Raw genomic sequence first — 23,573 nt, forward strand, 5'->3', positions numbered from 1 at the left:
CGCAGTCTCCGTGGTAACCCTTTCCTTTCTGGGGTCTAAAAAGCATCGACCTCATTGTTCCTGAAGGTACTATTGCCAATGTCTACATGGGTGAAAAAAACACTACTTTTTACTTAACTGCACTGTACAAGACAACATGAAGTGTAAACGGCAACCTGCAACTGAACTGCTCTTTTCACTTTTGCCCTTACCTTGACCTCTTTTTTTTAATGCTCTCTCTATGCATCACACACATATGCACGCAAAGCTAATGCACGGAAGCAAACACTGCAGACTATTCCCGTGACGTGCTGCAGTATGCATGCTTGCCAGGCAAATCTGCCAACCGCAAGCGCACACACATACACACGTTGCAATCAAATTCCCTATGAATCAATAGCAACTCCCAACTCCCAAACGCGACAGCTGCAGTTCAGTCAATGCCAGATCCAAACCTGAACACACCTTGCTCAAATGTGCTTTATAAAACATGCACACACAATCGCTCCTACTAACATGCATTCACCTCTCCACCAAATGCACGATAGCAGTCAAGCTAACTGCAATAACAAAAAGCAAAATCATGAAAGAATTCATTGTTTTTGTCCTTTAACTGCTCTATACATCTGTAAACCTCCCTAAATAAAGTCCATATTGTTTTGCTCATGGATTCAGACAAAAAGCCGAATAAAAATCGCACACTTGGAATGAATGGAAAGACGATATGTTCTTGTGTTAAAAACAGACAGAGAAGAAGAGAAGGCATGGGTCACAAGGAAACATTTCATCAATTTATTGGATCTTTGCTGAAAAAAAATGATCAATTTCTTAAAAAAATTAAATAATCTTACTGAACGCAAACTTTGATTGGTAGTGTGTGTATAAAATAGTTTCTTACTTTTGTAAATAAATTCATACATAGGCAAATTTTTTATTTGTAGTTGTAAAGCCTCCTTTGACTTGTTAATCACTTTTTATAAACCTGCAGTGATATAAAATTGGTCAAAATCAAATAACCAAATCACTGGGAATCCCTGCTGGTTCTTCAGGAAGGCCTGATAATGAAGCCCTCAGGGTCGGAAGTGCCTTTTGAATCACTCATCTTCGCAGTGAGGAAATAATAAAGCTAAATTGGGCTACTCTGATTTGACACCACCAAAATTCAAATCAAAATGTAGATCAGATCATTTGTATGACAGCCAGCATGTTTACATGCACACCTGTACACTGATAACTCACAAAAATCAGCTCATTCAAATAACCTGTTGTGTGGTTTACATGCAAACCGATAACCCGACAACGCAAGTAATCCGCTTCTACAAGACTTTATTAATAAATCAGGTTACTTCCCGGTAGTAATGTCAAAACGCAATAATTTGCGTATCTGACTCAAGAGTATTTCATTTCTTTTGTCGGTTGTGATGTTAAATAAAGCATTAAGAACCGAAGAAGAGTATTGCGACATGTGAGAGGGAAACTTACGCCTCATATATTATCCTCTCATGCAGAGTTACAGATGCAGCATTTTGATTATACCACCACTTCTGCTGCACGAGATTTCAAGAAAAGGGTGTGATCAAGAAAGAATGAGTTTGCGATATATTTCTTCCTCCCTTACTGCAAAATGCTCACTCTGTCTGGATGTGCTTAAAGCCACAGTGAGGACGCGTTCATGCAGAGGCGGACAGAGTACACAGCTTCATTACTTGAGTAAAAGTACAGATACCCCTTGCTAAATTTTACTCAAGTACAAGTAAAAGTACTACAGTCAGATGTCTACTTAAGTAAAAGTACTGAAGTACTTCACCGTCCCACAGGTGGGACGTTTGCCCATATATATTTAGAACAATAATATCTTAGTAAAAACCTAAAGTAATATTGACAAACTATATATCATTTGAAAGCTTACAATCTCTAGTTTTCATATTTGGTGACTGTTTTTTAAAATAAATTACAGAGGAGCAGTAATTTATCAATTTGCAACAAGAATATTTCATATTCATTAGGCGTGTTTAGGCCTTTATTTTGAAATAGAAATAAACATGAAAAAGCATGAAAGATTGGTAGAAACCTCAGTTTGTTTTCATGCCAAGAGTTCAAAAGATTAAATGTTATGAGAAAAAAAAGTCTGAAAATGTTTAGAATACAAAGAAAAATATTATGGATTCTCGATTTGTGATGCGGCACGCAGCGGCAGCGAGCTATAATGCACATATGTGCTCTTTTTATGTTTATTAGAGGTTGAAATCAAATAAAATACTGCCAAAACACCCATACTATTTCTGAATAGGATGTATGCTTCATAAATTGTATGAAATTATGGAAATAAATGGTTCAGATCACTCAAAACATATATGAAAATGGAGACGCCCTTATATGGTCAGTAAGGAAGCTGGCTGTCCAACTAGTGAAAAAGTTTGGTACTGCGCCCAAATAAAATCTTACTGAAAGCTCATTTTTTGAGATATCAACCTAAAATTTGGAACACAACTTGTTTAGATTTTTGGCTTTAATTTTCTAGCAGTTTTAGAGTAAAATATATTTTGTAATATATATATTTTATATAAAATATTAATAATTATATTTTTACATTCTATATTTTCATAAACTCAAACTTATATAACTTTTTTTCTGTTTCACTTTCATCATTTATTTCACTTCTACAATAATCTGGCAAATGTCTTCTTAAAAACAAGACCAACCATATGTCTATATTCCAAAGCATTCTTGAACTACAACCATTTAAGTTTGTATAGTGATTTTTTTGTCTATGCGAAAAAAGGGGGGGTGACAGTTAAGGGGTTAAAAGTACTTGAGTATCAAGAGTACAAGAGTACATTTTCTAAATATTGCATTACTACTGCCACGGTGCTTACATTGGTAAACACAGCAAACACTTGAAGCGAAAACTATCATTAACTTGTTCAGAAAATTGAAACAGTCTGGCGAGGTGGGGCCACGGGTTGGCACATTCCCGGGATGGACCTGCTGCGTCTTCATCCATTGTTTCGTCCATGGTTTCGTCTCTTATCTAAATCTGACCATGGAGTTGACTTTGGCGGAAAGCTGAAGGTGATTGCTGATAGGCTGTCCCAATCAGTGGCGCCTGCACAATCCAATCACGTTTGAGAGGGAAACAACAAATTGAGGGTTTCCGAGATTTCTTTTTTTAGAAGAAGAAGTAACGGGTACTCACGGTTATGGATAGAAATGTAGCGGAGTAAAGAGTACAATATTTGCCTCTCAAATGTACTTGAGTAAAGTCATGAGTACTCCCCAAAAATGATACTCGAGTAAAGTACAGATCCCTCAAAATTGTACTTACCGTATTTTCCGGACTATAAGTCGCTTCGGAGTATAAGTCGCATCAGTCAAAAAATGCGTCATGAAGAGGAAAAAAACATATATAAGTCGCACTGGACTATAAATCGCATTTATTTTGAAATTTATTTCACAAAATCCAAGACCAAGAACAGACATTTAATCTGGAAAGGCAAATTCTTCAACTACACAGAACAACAGACTGAATAGGTGTCCGGTATGTTAACGCAACACATTAACAGTTATTCAGCAACACAATAGCATGAAGAACATATACCTGGGAGGCTGAATAGGCTAAATTAACATAAGCCAGCGAGTCCAACAAGCAAGTTATCAGTAAACAAGTTCACCAAGCCCCCGCGATCTCATTCCACATCATTTTCTTCATCCTTGGTGTCGCTTTTGAACAACTCCGCCAACTAGAGCGCCCTCTCGCGGCTGTAGACGGTAATGTTTTCTCTTGGTTTATCTCAGTCTGAATTCATTTTGATATACAAGTCGCACCTGAATATAAGTCGCAGGACCAGCCAAACTATGAAAAAAAAGTGCGACTTATAGTCCGGAAAATACGGTAAGTACTGTACTCAAGTAAATGTACTCCGTTACTGTCCGGCTCTGCGTTCATGTCACATATCACATACGAGTACTTCAATAGGCCAACAGAAGGCAGGTTAATGTGAAATCGGCCTAAGGGGTAAAAATCTGGATGTGACTGATCATTTTATGGCCTTCGATAAAGGAAAACGGGTTAACGCGTTTACATGATCACGTGCGTTGTCGGCTAATTAAGCATAATCAGGTTAAGAATGTGCATGTAAAGGCACTTAGAGTCATGAACCTTACTGATAAGTCTCTCGGTGTGAAAATGTTTCTTTGACCTTTTTTACCTTTTAATCTCTTATTCTTTTTAATCTGCCGGTGTCCCCGATGTCCTTCTATCGTAAAATGCAGCGAAATTCAGGTGGTCACAGTTTCAAAGCAAACAACACATGAATCCCATTGAACACTACATACAACTGACAAAGTGACAGAGAGGTTTCTGCTACACTGACTACACACAACCACTCTTCACTTCAAGAGATCCCAGCGCTGAGTCTAGATCCTCTGCGCCTGACAGTAGACCAAAAGCCTCCCAGATCCGGCTGACAATTCGACAGCTCCACAGAAGTGTCCTCAGGTGGTTTTCCACATAAAGGTGCAAAACGCTGTACATTTCTTGAAACCGGGAAAGAAATACTACAAAGTAAAACAATGATATGTATTTACTGACGCAGATGTAGTTATCAAGGGGGGAGTACGAGAGAGAGAAGAATTTTGAGTGATGCTGACATTGATTTATGTTCTGCCTAACTGATACATGATCACAACGCTGGCTAGGATTTATTCACAACTCATAAATGTCACAACTGATTCTTTGTGCTAATTACTATGGTACTATGGTCTGTGGAAACAGACAGGCACACTGGAATACACAGACATGTCTGATCCATGATAAAAGGCAATTGATCAAAATGTTTAAAGTACTGTATTGTGGATTAGTACATTTTCAATTAAATCTCGACTAACTCAAATTTACCACAGAGATAAATACATATTAAGATGTATTTAAATACTGATTTCACGCTCCAATGCATTGAACTCCAAGCATAATGCGGCGACGTTCAACTTTGACCTCGTTTTCCCATGACGTTTCAAAAGCGCAGCCAATTTTTCCTTGACAATTAGCATGATTAGCTGGGTGTTGCTAGCCTGAAAATCAAAACAAGCCGCAAGACAGATTGGATCGAGATGTACAACACAACTTAAAAAGGCAAATCATGAAAAACGGCAAAGTGAATCTTTCAACACAATGCTACACCCCATCTTTATAAGAACTTAAGTTGGATTTCATAGAGAATATCATTGATTCCTAATCAAACATTAACAAAGCAAAACTTGAAACAAAGTTAAACATTATCATCGTCATCATCTCAACGTCCTCATCTGAAAGTATCAGATGAATGGAGGTCAACTAACTGAAGTACTTATCAGACATAGGGGATTTCCACAGACTTCAGACTCACATCACACACATATTCCTTCCACTTTCTAAGACAATAATCGTTCTTAGCTCTCTGTTTAACACTTCACTGTATAAATCAATCCCATGAATTTCATTGCATACAAGAAAGTTACGTAAAAATATGTTATTCTTATTCTAAGGTTTTAAAAAAATGTGCAAAAGCTTGTGCAAATAAATTCTCTGTATGCTTGATATTAATATGCAGTACAAACTGAAGTAGTAAGTGTAGTAGACAAAAGAGATGTATTGGAGATGCATGCTAATACAAGGTCTTCACTGACCACTTGCGATTGGATCACCAAAAACGAGTGTCAAGTGTGTACAGAGCCAATACTTAATAGGTGAGTTATATGCTAACGCTGTAATATAACAGGCACAGATGGTGCACATTAATTAGATATGTAGCAGTAATGTCAACTAAATGCCAATTTTGCCAAAATTTCAAATTTCTTGCAACTTTGTGAGCAACATTTATGCTGAGTTTAAGTCATACCATGTAGGTGCAGCAGCATATGCCAACAGATATTAAATTCAAAATCTTAGCATTTGCCTATAGGAAAGCAATCATTGCACCAGCCAGCCTGCACTGAGTGAACCTACTCTTCTAGAAAGCATTTGGCTCGAGCGTCAACTGAGAGCAGACGTAACAGCAGTGCTGTGGTCAGTTATGTCAAACAGACGTTCTCCTGCCTGGTAACTCATTAACTGTCATTATAAAAACTCTTTGATTCTTCTTGAGGAAAAGCTACCACCAATGTTTTCAATGCAATTTTCCAAACATTTGATGCGCCACAGGTTTTTATAAGCTTACGCTATGTAGAAATGATCTGTCACCAGTAATTGTGACCATGTACTTGAGATTATAAAATATGAACACATCTGCATCACATTTTATATACCACGGCAAGCTGCTTTAATGCTCATAAACAGCCTACAGCCGACAGAATCGTTTATTTAAGAACACACTTAAAGCTACACTGTGTAATATTTTAAGTTGATTTTTAGCAAAAAACACGCTATTTCAAAATTATACGTTCTCATTAATGTGTAATCACTTCAACCAGCTAATTAAGTATTCTCGTAAGTGTATAATCTGCCATTTAGAAAACATACGAGCGAGTCGCTTGAATGGCGGAAGCCATGTTGCGCATCCATCTTGAAAATACATAAGCCAAAAAGGGACATACAAGCTTCGCCTTTCGCGTTTTTACACACAGTGGCACCGTGACGAATGCGAGAGGGAGATTTGCTCGCGTTTGCCGGTAGATTTGAAATAATACGGCCACCGTTAGGAGTTAAAACGCCTTCGGAATGGGAGGAGCTAGAAAGTAATATTCAGTTGGTAGTCATATACAATTTCACCTCTAGATGGGAGTAAATCCTACACAGTGTAGCTTTAAGGCATTTTGTTTGAATTTATCAGTCAAAAGAAATCAAAATTAAGACTAGAATCTGACTGAAGTCTATTTACACATCTCCAATTCTAAATTCCGGAAAACAACTACATTGAATTAAAGAGTAAAACTTCTCAATCAAAAGGGCACAGTCAAGGACATTGTCTTAACTAGTCTTAAAATGTAGTAATTATTTTTTCTCTACATTTTTTTAAGTCAGTTACATAAAAAGGTAGATCGGTCTAATTTGAATTAGAAGTAAGACTGATTGCCTATTAGCAAAATGCGTGTTGGTCAAACTAGTTCATAAGACACAGTCTACTCTTAACATAGTGGCTATGCAACTGGTCAATAATCTAATTGTGAAAAAGGGATTAAAAGTGTTTTAAAAGTCCACAAGAAAGAGAACTTATGAATATCTTGCTTCTCATAGGCAGTTTCCATCCAAATATCAGAATTTAACATAAAACATTTGCGAATAAAGCAGCGTTTCCATCCCATGTGTTCAAGAGAACAAAATATTCACTTCATGGTAAATTGGATATCTGTAATAAAATTGGAAGTTGCTGCAATCAGTGAAGCCAGTGGCTCTTTTTTCCTACATCATAAATGACTTGTGTCTCAGAGCGCACAGATGAAACGCAATAAACGCCGTCATGTTATCTTGCATTCGGATGCCTGATGTTTGTGTATGCAATCGTGTGAGACAGTTCTGGGAGGTCATTATACCAAACATTTTGATGACAGACTTTTTGGGTCAGGCATTTCAGAATGATCAAACCAAATTTTTGAGATGCTGTGCGATGAGGTTAGTCCAGTTATCCAATCACATTCACTGTTGAGGCAAAGTCACATGAGTTTTTTGTTGCGCATCGAGGGATTTATTCAGTAAAATGTGTTTCCATCAGTTTATGCACATCTCTTCTTTTCAAATAAAAATGTATACACCATAATTGAGCACATCTTGGTGCTTCTATCTAGCGTTTTTAATGCAATATCCCAAAATGAGCATTAAACCTGGAAGGAAACATGGCTGTTGAGACTGTTGTTCAGAATATTTTCAGAAGAAAACTGAACACAAACTCTGCTCAGATTTGCCTGCAATCTAAATCCAGAAATGTCATTATGAATTCAACAATTTCTCATCAAATTCTTCCATGAGTAGATAATCGGAGCTATGCTATCCACAATTGTATAGCTCTATACACACACTATGTCAACATTTTTCACCTTTGATTATTTGTACTTATCCTAAGGAATTGTAGGGCACACATCACAGAGTTGATACTGCTATGCAACATAACGGAGAACTCCAAAATCTCCTCAAAATCTCAATAATCTTCAGGGAGGAAACAATGTTATCAAAAAAATGTCACAAGCTTTCTTCTCATTTTTGCATGCAACTTAAATCCTAATCGTAAACCTATAGTCTCACGTGTGTTGCCCTCGAGAAAGTTATCATTAGGGTAAGTTGACCTACCTAAGAAGCTAAGTAAGGGCATTTCAGAATGATCAAACCAACATTTGAGATGCTGTGCGCTGAGGTTAGTCCATTAAAGTCAAATATTAAAGTAAAAAAGTATGCTAAATAAAACTGAGGATCTTTCTGAAGTATAGCTATAGTGCAAGGACTAAAAAATGATGCTGATGACGATGAAAGTGTGAGAGACGGTGTGAGAGACAGATTGAGGGAACTCTCACTGAGTGTCTGACAGGAACACATGTGATACACTGACCTGCTTGTCCTTCTTTTGTATTTTCATTTTTTCTTGATCTTTGTGTCTGCGTCTGGAATACAGAGATATAAGGATTCATGAATATAGAAATTAAAACAAACAAAGAAAAACAACTGCTAAAATAATACATAAAAAAAAGCATAGAATGTGATTCAAATTCAGAATACACACACACACACAAAAGAATTAAAGGCAATCATTGAATTCTTGTGACAATAAATAAATAAATAAAGTGGGAAAAGTGCATATTATGAAGACGACTGCAGTAGACATTAATAATGTCTAAGATATATAATATAAATGAATGTATTCTTATTCAACACTAACTATAAGTATTGTTCAAGGTTTATATATTGTACTGGGGTACGACTATAAGGAGTCAACTTTAATCTATCACTATCACCACCTGGGACCAAGGCATCACTTTATAACAACAAAAGTGTTTTGTTCAAATTAATGACTTGCATTAATAGCAGGTTACGACAACAAACGTCTTTCCACTTATGTAGCCTATTTAATTAACTTCAATCTCTTAATGGGTTTGATTAAAATAATTTGAAATAGGTCCAAATATTCACTAAAAGGCCCTGCACTGTCATTGAATATATTTTTTTAACAGTGTGTTTTTACAGTAATTGCAAGAAATATTATTAGCGACATAAATCCATTTTAATCACAGAATTACACCATAAACCAGGCGGGACCCCTGATACTAACTAACCCATTGCTTGAGGTAAGACAGCTGTCAGTCTACCTGTGATGCACTGTAATTATTTTCAAAATAAATTTAAGTTTCGACATTAAAACAACATTATTAGTGGCATAAATCCATATTAATCACAAAATATTCACCATGACCCAGGTCGGACCCTTGACAATAATTAAGTTATTGCTTGTGGTAAGACAGGTGTCAGTCTTCCTGTCGTGCATTTTAATTGCATACGAAATAAAAGCATAAAGTTTTGACACTAATGCAACATCATTAGTGATAAATCCATTTGAACACATTAATTTCAAAAGGGTTACATTATAAACCAGGTGGGCTACTTGATACTAACTAACCTATTACTTGAGTTAAGATGGGTGTCAATTTACATGTACCGCATCTGCATTGTCATTGAATTAAAATAAAGAACATTTTGTCACAGTAATGCAACATTATTAACGCCTTAATTCCATATTAATCACATAATTAGCCTACATCATAAACCAGGTGAGACCCCTGAAACTAACTAACCCATTCCTTGAGGTAAGACAGCTGTCAATCTACCTGTGATGCACTGGAAGTATATTGAAAAGAAAAAGCGTTTAACTAAAGCAACATTATCAGTGACAAACCCATATGAACATCTCCTACATTTCTGATACACCATAAACCAGATGGACCTCAGTGATGCTAACTAACCCATTCCTTCAGATAAGACAAATCAATCTACCTGTGGTGCATTGACATTGAATTAAAAATAAATACATAAAGACGTAACAGTCCTGAAACATTATTAGTGACATAAATCTATAATAATCACATAATTACCCCAAACACAAACTAAGATACTGATTGAGGTATGTAGGCGTCAATCTACCTGTCATGAATTATAATTGTATAAAAAGTAAAGAATAAGTGTTGACACTAACGCAACATCATTGGTGATATGAATATATATATATATATATATATATATATAAAACCAATTAATTTAATTAATTAAGTTTCATTATAAGCCAGGTGGGCCCCTTGATACTAACTAACCCATTCCTGGAGTTAAGACAGGTGTCAATGAAGCCCTAAGGCATTTTCATTGTATAAAAAAAGGAAAAGCATAAAGTTGTTAAAGTAATACAACATTATTAATGACAAAAAAAAAAAAATCAATAGATAACACGTTCATTTCAATAGGGATGCAGCAAAAACCAGGGGTTGAAGTAAACCACATGAGTGCTAGAAGTTACATTGTTCCTAGTACTTGATAACAGTCATGGGATGCTTTGTGCCTCAACAGATGCCAAACTTGCCTCATAAAACACTCTTATAAAAACACTAACATCGTGTCCCATATACATTAGCCCCTGTAGGGCGCTAGCCAGCTTGCTAACTGTAATGTCACGGCAACGGTGCTCTATATTTCAGGCGTTACACGCGTGAAGAGCCACTCAAACTCCGCGGAGGGACCGTCAAACGCGACCTCACCTACCTGGACACGCCGGCTCCGGACATCAGCTAGCGCAAAAACCTACACGTTCCTCTCTCCGCATTTATTTCCAAGGACACTAAACGCCATGACAGTTTAGAAAAATGCATAAAAAATTAGAGGGGGTGGGAGTCGGGGAAGGGAAAAAAAACTCAGAGCAATTTCTTTAATCCTAACGCACAAGAGCAGTTCATTCATGAGGGGATGCGAGAGTTTGACGCGTCCGCGCGCCACCTACCCCGTGCAGTTTTGCGCGCGACGCGTTAAAATTAAAAAAAGTTAAAAATGTGCTTACCTAAAATGGCTACTGCGGCAGCCAAAATACAAACAGCTATTATTTGGTGAAGTTTAGCGCTGGCCGCCTGCTACAACAGCCTAACTTGCGTTTAGGCCCGTATTCTGCCGTTCGCCATTGGTCGGTTCTAAGCGCAGCTGGGCCGCTGGATGTTCCTATTGGCCAGCGAGCTGTCACTCAAGCGACGCTGCGCCAAGCTTGTCTGAGAGACACACATCGCCAGCGACCATTGTGTACTTTTAGCTCCTTGTGTGGATGTGGATGTTTTTGCTGTGATTCAAGAGGTTTTCCCGTTTCAGTTCTTCACCGGTGATCGAAAGCACGCGCTGGATTCATTCGCGTTTGTCGCGTCGCGTCCGGAGTGCAAAAGCAACGTTCTGGGTTTTATTTTTCTTCTCGCCTGCATCCACCAATCATGCTGCTTTTTACTCCATCATTACGGCGCATGAGAAAGAGAGAGAGAGAGAGAGAGAGAGAGGGGAAAAAAATGTAACATTCCACGTCTTTGCTCATGTTTCATATCCCGGATGTGAGAATAGCAGGGGTTATAATGAAGCGTGTGGGTGAAGCTGCATATGTCCTTGTGATGTGTTGGGTTTCCTGAAGCTCTTTTGAGGATTCCGAAGCTGTGTTTGACATAGACAGAAATTCACGTTGTGAATCAAACAGTCTAGTCTAGTGTATGTCATTGCTGTAATTCAGGCGTACTTGTCTTGCACTAACCAAAAAGTACCATGGTAATATCATGGTACCATTGTTTGGACATGGTGCCATGGTCTTCTGGACATCTACTGGGTTTTCTTTGAGTACCATGCATGTACAGTAAATCGCATGGTAAGACTATGGTATCAAATGGTAATACTATGGTACTTTGAAATATACCATGGTGCATGTCAAACCCTGGTAATACCGTGGCACATCTTAACATTAGTGCTGGTACCACCACAGTACTTTTTTTGTAATGAATTACAAAAATGCCATCATATAAATACACAACTGTTCAAAAGTTTGTGGTCAGTAAGTTTGTTGTGAAAGAAATGAATAGCCTACTTTTATTCAGCAAGGATGCACACATTGATGAAAATTGCAGTAATGTTACAAAATATATATTTCAAATAACTGCTGTTCTTTTGAACTTTTCATTCATCAAATCATCATATTAGAATGATTTCTGAAGGATCATGTGACACTGAAGACTGGAGTGATGATGCTGAAAATTCAGCTTTCTCATCACAGGAATAAATTACATGGAAAAAAAAATATTCAAGTAGAACAGTTCATTTTAAATTGTTATAATTATTCATAATATTACTGTTTAATGTATTTTTGATCAAATAAATGCAGCCTTGGTGAGCATAAGAGACTTCTTTCAAAAACACTTCTTTCTGTATAGTTGTTTGCACTTTCTGCATGCAATAAAAAAATTTTACTTTACCAGTTTCACCTCCTTTCTTGCTAATTAGTGTCTATATTAGTTTATTCTGTGCCATTTATGAGCATTAAACCTGCTGGCACAAACTGAGTGCTGTCACACTATAACGTTATTCCAGATAGAACTATTGCATATATGTATCTGCATGTATGAATGTATATTGAACTTGTTTGTATTATAACCTTGCAAAACTTCCCAGGGAAAGGACAGAGAAGCTGAAGTTGGCATCTTCCGCTAAAGGTTTCTGGTAGTAGTTTTGGCTTGTAATCGTGTTGTTGCGGGGCTGAGTTACATGTGCACCGCTGAGCCAAACAACCTTATTTATAAAACTCCGCCAAGAGCATTGTAGATGAACTCTGCTGAAATGACTCTAGGACTTTGAGGAGCACACTGTAAAGCTCTCAGTGATTGTTAATGTATAAATTATTCATTTGTTGAATTTTTTACATGCAATTGACGTTTTTATTGCTTGGAAGATGCTTTCTCTTCTATACTAATATTGTAATAAACTATTACAAAGCATGTAGTTTAGGATGCAAGTTATTTTTGTCAACATATATTGAAGTGCACTAAATGAGTAATTGTATTTAAAAGTGCAGAATGCAACAGAGCACACTGTCCCACAATCATGACCGTTCAGTCTCTTTCTTGACTCGTTATATTATAGACTGCTAAATTTGAAAAAAAATTCAATGCATAATGCATAACCAAGATGATAATGGTATGCCACTAATTGATCAAAACAATGCCATATGGTTTGAAATGTTCATGCATACTGCATATTATGTCACATACTATTTTTTAGAAGTTGTAGGTATAATGCATAGTTCACAGCATGCATTATAGTCAAGGACAACTCTGCCCAAGGCCACAGAAGTGATGGCTCATATATATGATATCACACCTATAACGGAACCACTCACTTTCATTGACACAAATGGCCATTTTGCACATAACCATAATATTAAGGGCAAACACATGCAATACCTCTGTTGAGTCTGTTTTTAAGGTGTGTTCATTCAGCGCTGCAGTGAAGGGATGTGCCCCTTGTGTGTGTTCACCTGCGCACGTCTCACTTTCACACTGATTGAGGTTCCTCACAGCAGATGATCTCCAAACCATCTGTTCCTTCGCTGCACATATGGTAAACTGACTGGAAGAGATGGAAGCAAAGAAAGAACGATAGAACTATTAGGAAGTCAGCTTCCCATCTGTATGTCCTCTGAGCATGTCTGACCATCACCATTTAAAATCTTGAAGACAATAGCAAAATGTTGAAATTTTAATCATTCAAATGCACGTTATTATTATTAATTTTATAATTAAGCAATAATAATATTATTAAATTAAACAATTCCTTGTTAGACCTTTTCCTTGTTTTTTTAGCATTATGATAGTGCACACAGACTAAAATATCAGTATTATTGTAGTCTTTAATTCATATTTTGAATTTGTTTTTATCTTTCATTTTAATTTCAGTTAAAGTTAATTATTTTGTTGTGTCTTTTGTCATTTTTATAAAGCTTTTTGTCTATAGGCCTTATTCATTTTTATTTCAGGTTTAGTTTTTTTTTTTTTTTTTTTTTTTATTACAAGTAAAATAACAAGACAAGCTTCAAACCCCCCACCTACCTCCCCATGCATTCATACCACAACCCCAATCATCCACACATGACAAGAAAGCAAAATAAAAGGAAGCACAAAGCAAACAAAATTAATAACAATGAAAAATAAAATAAATCAATACTACTGGTCAAAAAATCAATAAACAAAAATCACAATAGAATTAGCAAAACAATTATGCCATAACACCTTAAAAAAAAAAAAAAAAAAAAAAAAACGGTTTAGTTATTTTAGTACATCAAGTTAAACTAAATGAAAATAAATAATGTCGCCTTGGCAATAGCTGAAATAAAATATTTTTTGTAGCCCATGTCATTTATTTTAGGCAATGTTTATTTTTATTTCAAGAAAAAATTTAATGGTTTTAGTCTCACTTAACTATAAACCCTGCAAAATATGCAGATCAGCTGACACTTTAAGCAAAAAATTAAATAAAAATGTTTTGTTAAGTTTCAAATTATTCATACAACTATGTACACTACACTCTCAGAAAAAAAGGTACAAAAGCTGTCACTGTGGCGGTACATTTTCAAAAGGTACACCTTTGTACCTAAAGAGTGCATTTTAGTCCCTCAAAGGTACATATTGGTACCAAACGTGTACATACAAGTACCTAAATGGTACATATTAGAACCCTTTTGAAGGGTACTGTCCCAGTGACAGCTTTTGTACCTTTTTTTCTGAGAGTGTACTGATCCAAATAAATACAAAACATATAGTGGAACATGTTCTTAGATGACCTTCACCTGTGCTTACACCTGTGTGAACTTACTGAAAACCACTAAAACACCAGCTGATTAAAAAAGACAGCAAAAAATGATGAAGAAAAATGAATGAAGAGGAAAAGATCCTGCAGCATCTTGGGCACAAAGGGAACTTGATTTCAAGCAATAAAATTCAAGTGTCCAAATACTTTAGGGGCCAGATGAAGTTTGGTTCATGTTTATATGCATATTGTGTTACAGTGGTGAAGAGGTTGAGAATGCGCAGGTAAGATGGCATACGTGAAGGAAATTATCAGGGCATCTGTTTAGGAGCACGTAACAAATCCCTTAAGCTCCATGCCTCTCCTTCACTGGCTCTGAGCCCAGAGTGCCTCTGGCAGGAGTTGAAGAAGTTCATTGCTTTACTACAAACTTCATTTTTCTATTTCTGTCTCTGCGTTCTCAAGCCTAAACCTCAAATCCAACATCTTTAAAACAGCTGGAACCGGACACAAGTGTGGTGATCATGTACAACCAACAGGGGGCAGATGTGGCATTATTTTAGAAAGTAGAGAGGAGCAGAGGCATTTATCAGACTTTTTACTCCAGTGAACATTTCTCATATAGTCAATTCTATATAGACACAATTCTTAAGGTCTTGACTACTTAAAAAGCTACTGAACATTTCCACCATTACTATCCAAGGAAAAATATACAGTGAGTTCACACATTTTGTGACATGCATAACGGGGCATGATGATTTCACCCTTTTTTTTTCTTCCACAACATATTTATATTAAAACTTACGTATAATCTATTGCTTTTAGAGCAAATATAGGAAAGTAACATAACAAAACATATCAAATCATTGTTGAGTAATGAGAGTAATCCAAGACTGGAGTAATGATGCTGAACATTCAGCGTTGTATAAATTACATTTTAAAGTTTATTCAAATAGAAAATAGTTACTTAAAAATGTAATAATATTTCACAATATATCTATCATTACTGTATATATATGTTTTGATCATATAAATGCAGCCTTGGTGAGCATAAGAGAAGTCTTTCAAAAACTTATAAATAGTAGTGTAAAGTGTGACAACTTGCCCCAATATAAATGAGACAACCTACCACTCAGATTCACTTGAATGTGTGTGTTCCAGCATTACAAAAATATGATCTTGAACTTTAGTTCGGACGACAGAATTCACAAAAATTATGTCATCCTATATTTGCCTGTCCAAATCTAAATTCAGTATGCAGATCCCATCGATCCCATTAAAAGGAATTATTCCTCCTTCAACACAAGACTGTGTTTGGAAATATGTGGCAAGCAGTACGGTTTAATTCAGACGAGTCATTGGGGGTCTTGGCCAAGCGTCCCACGAGCGCATTCACAGGATATTTAATGGATTTGTACAGTTTGCACGGAAACAGTTCCAAGTTTTTCAGTTCATCCACACTGCCAAATGTTTAAAGCAGCCAAGAAAATATGGAAGATTTCTGAATTTACAGCTTTGATGTGTTTCCTGCCTGGTGTGACAGAGGAGAGAAATTTGTGTGTGTGTGAGAGAGACTCAAATGAACAAAAATGGGAGGAGAAAAGGAGAGAGAGTGAGAAAAGTTAAAGCCGACGAGGGAGCATTGTGAGACCGGCTCAGTACAGGATCAGGATGACGGATGTAAGAGAAAGCTACAGTCGCATTTGATGCATTCAGTCGCTTTGCTTTTCGCCTTGTATAAGCAGCTTCTCAGAATCTGGTGTCATTTCTGCCTGCTGGAGAAACACACGCTATCAGGAGTCAACAGACATCTGCTGCTGCAACACACACACACACACACACACATGCACGCCGCTGCAGAGATGAGCCCAAATGTGCTTTTGCTTAGTTGTCAGACATAACCCGGCTCTGGAATAGAAGAGCTCTGAACCAGGTAAGACAAACTATTATAAATACAGACTATTATAATAGTCCTGCTTTGTTTTCACTTTTTAGACAGAAAGAACAGTTGTTTTTCCACTGAAAATGCAAAATTATAGTGTTTTTTATTTTATTTTATTTTTCAAGTAATATAAAAATTAGAATGCTTCAAACTTGATACGTGTAATTTTTGGATATTAACTAATATTTTTACCACTACACGCTCAGCCAATAGCATGTGTTTGGGGCGAACTATAGCTGTTTGCCTGACCAATGGCAGACGATGGGAATGTCCAGGAAACCTGTTTGAAAACAATCACCGAACAGTTGATTTCACATTTAAACTGAACACGGAATTAAAATGGACCTTGTTTACTTTCTTAAAGAGATTCTATCATCATTTACTCACCTTCACGTCGTTCTTAACCCATAAGACTTTCGTTCATCTTTGGAACAAAAATACGCCAAACTAATCCATATGAATTGAGCGGTTTAGTCAAAATTTTCTGAAGAGACTCGATCGCTTTATATGAGGAACAGGTTTAAGTTAGGATTTTATTCACATAAACATTCATCAACTCACACATCAGTTTTAGCAAACAGAAGCTCAGGCATGTTCGCTTGATGTGCGAGAACCAATGAGGTTCATTCTCATGTTACGCATCACGTTTGAGCTTCAGCAAGAACCAATGAGGTTTAAGCAGGTTCGGTTGAGCTTCTGTTTATATTTACTGATGAATCTTTATGTGAATAAAAGCCTAAATTCAATCAGTTCATCATATAAAGCGATCGAGTCTCTTCAGAAAATTTGAACTAAACCGCTCAATTCATATGGATTAGTTTTACTTTATGAAGTTTTTTGAAGCATCAAAGTGGTAGTTGCGTAGCTATCAATGGAGGGACAGAAATCTCTCAGATTTCATCAAAAAGATCTTCATTTGTATTCTGAAGATGAACGAAAGTCTTACTGGTTTGGACCAACATGAGGGTGAGTAATTTGTGAGTGAACTAACCCTTCAAAGCATGATCTTGTGTTGTTATGAACAATTTATCACTTTCAACGCCATGTTATCAAAAGACACCTGGGTCAAGGCTGTCAGAATCTCCCCTGCTGTCCTGTGTTTGTATCGCTAAATTAACACCAAACAGACGTCTTTGTGCATCAGTGGTCATCTGCAGTGTTTGGACAGGGATGAGGTTCGCTGCAAAGGTTTGGCTGAAAGAAAAAGCCTCAGGCTAAAAACTGTACGCTTTTTTCTCAGTCTGGGGTTGATGTTTATTTTTGCAGCTGCTGGCACGTGTTCTTGGAAAAATGGCAAGTAATAGATCTCTAAGCTAGTGAGAGAGAGAAATAGGGATGTATTTAGGTGATTAACCTTAGGGGGAAAAAAACAATTAACAGATACATAATATTGGGCATTGTTAACTTATGGACAAACCAGTCAATATAAGTTTAAGTTAAAATCAAATATAAATAGAAACACGTTAAAATCTGTAGATTATGACTTGCACTCTAGTCTGTAACAAATTAACCAAACAGAAATTGAGTTTACAGTAATGTACGTAATAGACTTTATAGATTAATGCTGCCTTCATGTGCTATCAGGAATTTCGTACTTCCCACTTCTGAAGTCGTTATTACGAGCTTGATGCGTTCCATTGCTTTTTTGTCGGAAAGTACTGGAATCATGACACTAGGTTCTTTTATTGGGAGAAACATATTAAATATAATTAAAACCAAAATTATATCTAGCATCTCATTCACTGACAAACATAAACATTAACCACGCTATAGATAATAAGCTTGCAGACGATTCTGGAATTTTGGTCGAATACAGGCTATTTTCGCTAGCCTGGTAATACCAAACTCTGCTACTTCGCTTTGCTTCATAGACAGAGTCTGACATGGCATAATTGAAAAGCGTTTTCTTTCTCGCGGGGAGGCGCTTGTCTGAAGTTTAAAATCATTGGTTCCCGTAAGCCAATCACATAACGTTTGGTTATGGCGTGTGTTATGCCCATGCTCAGCCGCATCTAACTTCCACTGTAAACACATGTATGATGTGAAAACAAAACCATTGAGCGAAATACCGGAGTGAACATGGCTGTGAACGACTTTTGCAGATTATGTGAAGTAAATCTACGCATCCACGATACAATCAGCGTCTACGTCACGGCTCTCAGCCCGCCCTCTGTTCGTTGATTGGCCGGCTGTTAACGGTCGCTATCTCAGACTGAGTACAGAAGCAAACTGAAATTGAGCGGAAGTACGAAGTCTGACGTAGTCAGGCTATATTTTCGCTGTGTATAAAACACAATATGCTTCAAATGATTATTCATAAATGTAAATATGCACTACTTTAATTACAAGACAAAAAGGTGATGTTGCTGTGGTGGAAAAAACAAATAAAGAATACCAGTCACAGAAACAATCGTTGGTTCCTTTGTGAGTGCATTACTGTAAATGCGTTTTTTGTTTGTTTATATGAACTGAGTGAAGAGTCTAAATTATTTTCTGTGATAACCGACAGCATGAGATGCTGATGATAGGGCTTAACCTGCATTTAACCTGCAACACTGCTTTAAAGGCAATGAAAGAGGCTAGGCCTACAAGCATTTCCAAGAAGACAAATGATGTTTAATGGAGCTCTTTGTCATGCGTTAATACAAACCAGCGGTTGTGGAAAAAACCCTCAGACAGGTTCCACTGCCCTCGAAGAATGAGTTCACAGAGAGGCTCCTCACGATTTTCAATTTACACTCCTTCACAGTCCAGTTTAGCTCATCCCTCCATTCTCCTGACTTCCCCACCTCTCTCTCCCTGATGGCCCTTTGTAGGAATCTGAAACTCAATTCCCTGTTACAAGACTGCCCCGAAAACCGTGAGACTATGAAAATGCAGATTATTCCCCTCTCTCTCTCTATCTCTCTCTCTTTCTTTTGTTTCTTACACTTGTCTCCCTTTGTTGGCCTTGTTTCCATTTGAATGGATACAACACCCTTTAAAAGAATCTGGGAATCTAGAATTCCAATTAAAAACAACAGTTGCTTCATGGAAAGGCAAATAAGTCGACAGTCGGCCGTGTTACAGGATTGTCATGTTACATTTGAAGACATGCTAGCTGTGCTGATGATATATATCAGAAAGTGTGTGCAGGTCTGTAACTGATCAACCTGAATATGCATATAAGGCAAAAACAGGTTCCACACTCTCAGAAAAAAAAAGGTACAAAAGCTGCCACTGGGACAGTACCCTTCAAAAGGGTTCTAATATGTACCATTTAGGTACTAATATGTCCACATTTGGTACCAATATGTCCACGTTTGGTACCAATATGTACCTATGAGGGACTTATATGCACTCTTTAGGTACAAAGGTGTACCTTTTGAAAAGGTACCGCCACAGTGACAGCTTCTGTACCTTTTTTTCTGAGAGTGCACCTTTCCACGGAGACATTTTATGGATTATGATATATGAGCATTCATGGATTAACAGTTATTGTGATGCCAAATACAAGATACCCTTTTTGACCCAAGCACAATATAAACAAATATGGAATATTAATTACATTGCTATGGCAAAGGCATTGCTATTTGACATATCTGTCCTGTGAACAAACAAGTATCGCACCGGCTCTGGCAGACACACTAATAGAACAAGAATCAAATTTTCTGCAGTTGATTAGTTGTGTCTGGAAGAATGCGAGTTCTCAGAACAGCCATAACTGATTCTTCAACATCTGTGTGTGAGTTGGTGGGGCTTTCCCAAGAAGTGATCGTCTCACAAGTGATGTTGTCTTCGCTTTTGCCTGTGAGAATTGAACACACCCGTTCAATCTAATTTAAACCCTCGACATAAACTTTTTAACTCACCAAATGCTTGATAAATCAATTGCTTTCCTGTTCAGGAAATATGTGCAAGGATTTGCATTTCATTAATGTACAACACTCTTCCATCCTGTTTACATATGACCAAATGTGTACATGCAATCGTGTCTCACACTATCTACACCCATGCACATAGACGACAACTCCAAAAGTCAACTGGTGGTCTGCTTCAGATAGCACATGCCCAGGCACAAAAACACAAGATACTATCTGTCTAAACCTTTATCATTGGCTCACCAGCTCAATCAGGAACTGGTGGAAAGGGTTAGTCCACCAAAATGAAATGTAATTTATGAAAACAGCACACAATATATGAATTTCAGAGGCTATAGGGTGGACTACATGATCCTGTAGAAAAAGAGAAAAGAAGTGCATATTTCAGTCTGTAAATTGCCACATTCATGCTATATGCCATCAGGGGGTGAGCCGATTTCATATCTGTTACATACATTAATGCCAAGCAGGAGAGCTGGAAGCAATTTTTTCCCCTTTCGATCAGATATGAAATGCAATTTCCATGTATTTATATTACCTATAAAAGTACTGGAATGTGAGCAGATTACATTGTTAAAAGGTGTGGCATGGGTACACACAGAAAGAGAAAGCGTATGTACTAGAGAAGCAAGACGAACAGTGTTTTCATAACATCAAGTCATTGACTTCAGTGGTGGTACACCCTGCTGAGATACCCACATATCCAATACGCTCTCATCCCCGATGAACTCAAAACTTTTTTCACTCCATTTCTGAAATGCTTTATTCGTTTACACAAGAAAAACAAAAGGAGAGAAGTGCAGGAAGTGCAGAAAAAGGAGGGATTTGCACATCAAACATGCAGCCAGAAGTACAATCGCTCTGGTGGAAGAACTTAAAGTGAGGTGGACCCAGGTGGACCGAAGCCAGAGCGGAAAGCCCCACTTTGTAAAAACACACCGCCAAAAGTAGTTCCATCCGCAAGAACGAAGGGCTACTAATTGTGAGGACTGTCAGAAAGGGCATATCATAAAATCAAGGATTGAGGAGGTTCTTCAAAATCTTAACCTGCACATTTTCAAAATCTAGGTTGGGTTTAGTCATGTCTACCTGACACCCATCAGACACGTTACTCTTATAATAAATAAACAAGATAATAACACATTGCTCACATCAATCATTATGAATCCTGACATGTAATTATCACGAAATTTACAGTTAAGTTCTTACAAACCAGTCTGGCCAAGCTGGTGTTTAGCCGGTCAGAAAGCTGGTCCTGAAAAGTACTCAAAATCCCTCTAAAACCAGCTGACAGCCTGGCTTGACCAGGACCGGCTTAGGCTGGTTTAAACCGTTTTTCAGCAGGGAAAATTAGTGCTTTTGACAGATAGTGTTATCAATAAGCTAAAACATTTATCTTCAAATAAAAAAAAAAATCATTAAAATATTAAGGCTAAAAACAAAAAATAAATGGAGAATCTAATTGTCACTAGCCTAATTGTTGAACGCCTTTATTGCAGTATAAACTGAAGTTGTGTTCATCTTTTCTTCCATACTGTGACGTATATCCAAGTGAAATGGCTTCTTGAATAAGAAAAAAAAAAGAGGACTAAACTTTGACACACTGAACGATTTTAGGCCCGATTTTTGCTCGCCGACAGATTTTGTGAGATCGCCCACAAATGCCCAAAATCATAGTCAAATCGGTGCTCGTTCACGTGAGTGACAATCACGCAGTGTGAATTATCAAAGACGCGATCTGAGAGAATCGCTAAATATCTGGACCTGTCGGCGATTCACAATCCTGCTGTGTGAATGTGTTCTGACTGAAAACTACACCGGCGATGACCTACAGCCAATGAGAGAGCAAGAAACAGGACAGCGGGACGTTCGGGGAGGAGTTATAGACCACAATATCAGTATTTTAATAGATATATTTACAATTATATCAAACAGAAACAAAGCACAAACATTTACTTGACCAGCAGCAACAGCAGCACATTGCAAAATGATTTATTTACCCCCAACTCTCTTTGCAGAACACACAATCCTTGCTCCCCTCGTCTCCCCAACCATTTCCTCCTGCATAATCTGTTTTTTTTACCCTCCTTTTCACTGCAAATCAGCACACAGACAATTTGAATCGCAATCTTCTTGCAGGCTATCATTTTTAATAACAATTTCGGTCTCACGCACGTGTGATCTTGCGTTATTTCCTTATCACTTCTCGCATGGGTTTGGTTGTGAAACGTAGTTCAACCAGACGGAAGTTGTCGGTGATTCTTTCTTATGTAAAGTCATGCAATGTGAAATAGTCGTAAAGTGTGAAAAGGACAGTGACCCGACTACTCTGAAAATCGTGCAGTGTGAAAACACGTCATCAGAGAAGAGATTGATTAAAGATTCTGAGGGCATGTTTTAATAATAATAATAATAATAAGCACTGCAATATTCCACAAAAAAGAATTGTTCATTTTGATTTCACTGTGACTTTAAAGGGATACTCCACTTTTTTTGGAAATAGGCTCATTTTACAACTCCCCCAGAGTTAAACAGTTGAGTTTTACCGTTTTCGAATCCATTCAGCCGATCTCCGGGTCTGGGGGTCCCACTTTTAGCATAGCTTAGCATTATGAATTGAACCAGACAAGACCATTAGCATCTCTCAAAAAAATTAACAAAGAGTTTCGATATTTTGCAGTACCATGGGTGAAGCAGGCGTAATGATATGACGCAGCACCTGATAATAGTCCCCAGCTCAGTAGCCTATTATCAGGCGGCATGCGCTGCGTCATATCATTACGCCTGCTGGACTCATGGTACTGCAGCAAAGTTTCTTGATTATTACGCAGGAATGAGAGTATAGTTCCTAGCCATATCAGCCTAGAAAATCACAACTTTTCATTTTCCGTCGGTCTTAGTACACGATGTAACTACAGAAGAGTCAAGTTTTAAATAGGAAAAATATCTAAACTCTTTGTTAATTTTTTTGAGAGAGATGCTAATGGTCTTGTCCGGTTCAATTCATTATGCTAAGCTATGCTAAAAGTGGGAC

At 37.3% G+C, this 23,573-nt stretch overlaps 2 protein-coding genes across 4 annotated transcripts in view; one reads left to right on the forward strand and one right to left on the reverse strand.

The window, feature by feature from the left end:
- The window catches only part of chd6 (chromodomain helicase DNA binding protein 6), a 44,716-nt gene extending 33,214 nt beyond the window's left edge, over positions 1–11,502 (reverse strand). Inside the window, exons 1-2 of one of the 2 annotated variants that reach the window (XM_084427077.1) lie at positions 10,977–11,502; positions 8,493–8,544 (exon numbers count right to left, since the gene is read on the reverse strand). In XM_084427077.1, coding sequence (XP_084283203.1) covers positions 8,493–8,519 — 27 coding nt within the window. In that variant the 5' untranslated portion in view covers positions 8,520–8,544; positions 10,977–11,502. Of the gene's footprint in view, positions 1–8,492; positions 8,545–10,684 lie in introns of both variants that reach the window. The other variant, XM_084427076.1, reaches the window with a different exon arrangement.
- Positions 11,503–16,398: 4,896 nt separating this feature from the next.
- ripor3 (RIPOR family member 3) overlaps positions 16,399–23,573 on the forward strand; it is a 39,543-nt gene continuing 32,368 nt past the window's right edge. Inside the window, exon 1 of one of the 2 annotated variants that reach the window (XM_084427080.1) lies at positions 16,399–16,417. The gene's annotated coding sequence lies outside the window, so the exon portion shown is untranslated. Of the gene's footprint in view, positions 16,418–16,442; positions 16,671–23,573 lie in introns of those variants that run through there. The other variant, XM_084427078.1, reaches the window with a different exon arrangement.

Source organism: Rutilus rutilus (assembly GCF_951802725.1).
Source record: "Rutilus rutilus genome assembly, chromosome: 12".
Classification (NCBI taxonomy): Eukaryota; Metazoa; Chordata; class Actinopteri; order Cypriniformes; family Leuciscidae; genus Rutilus; species Rutilus rutilus.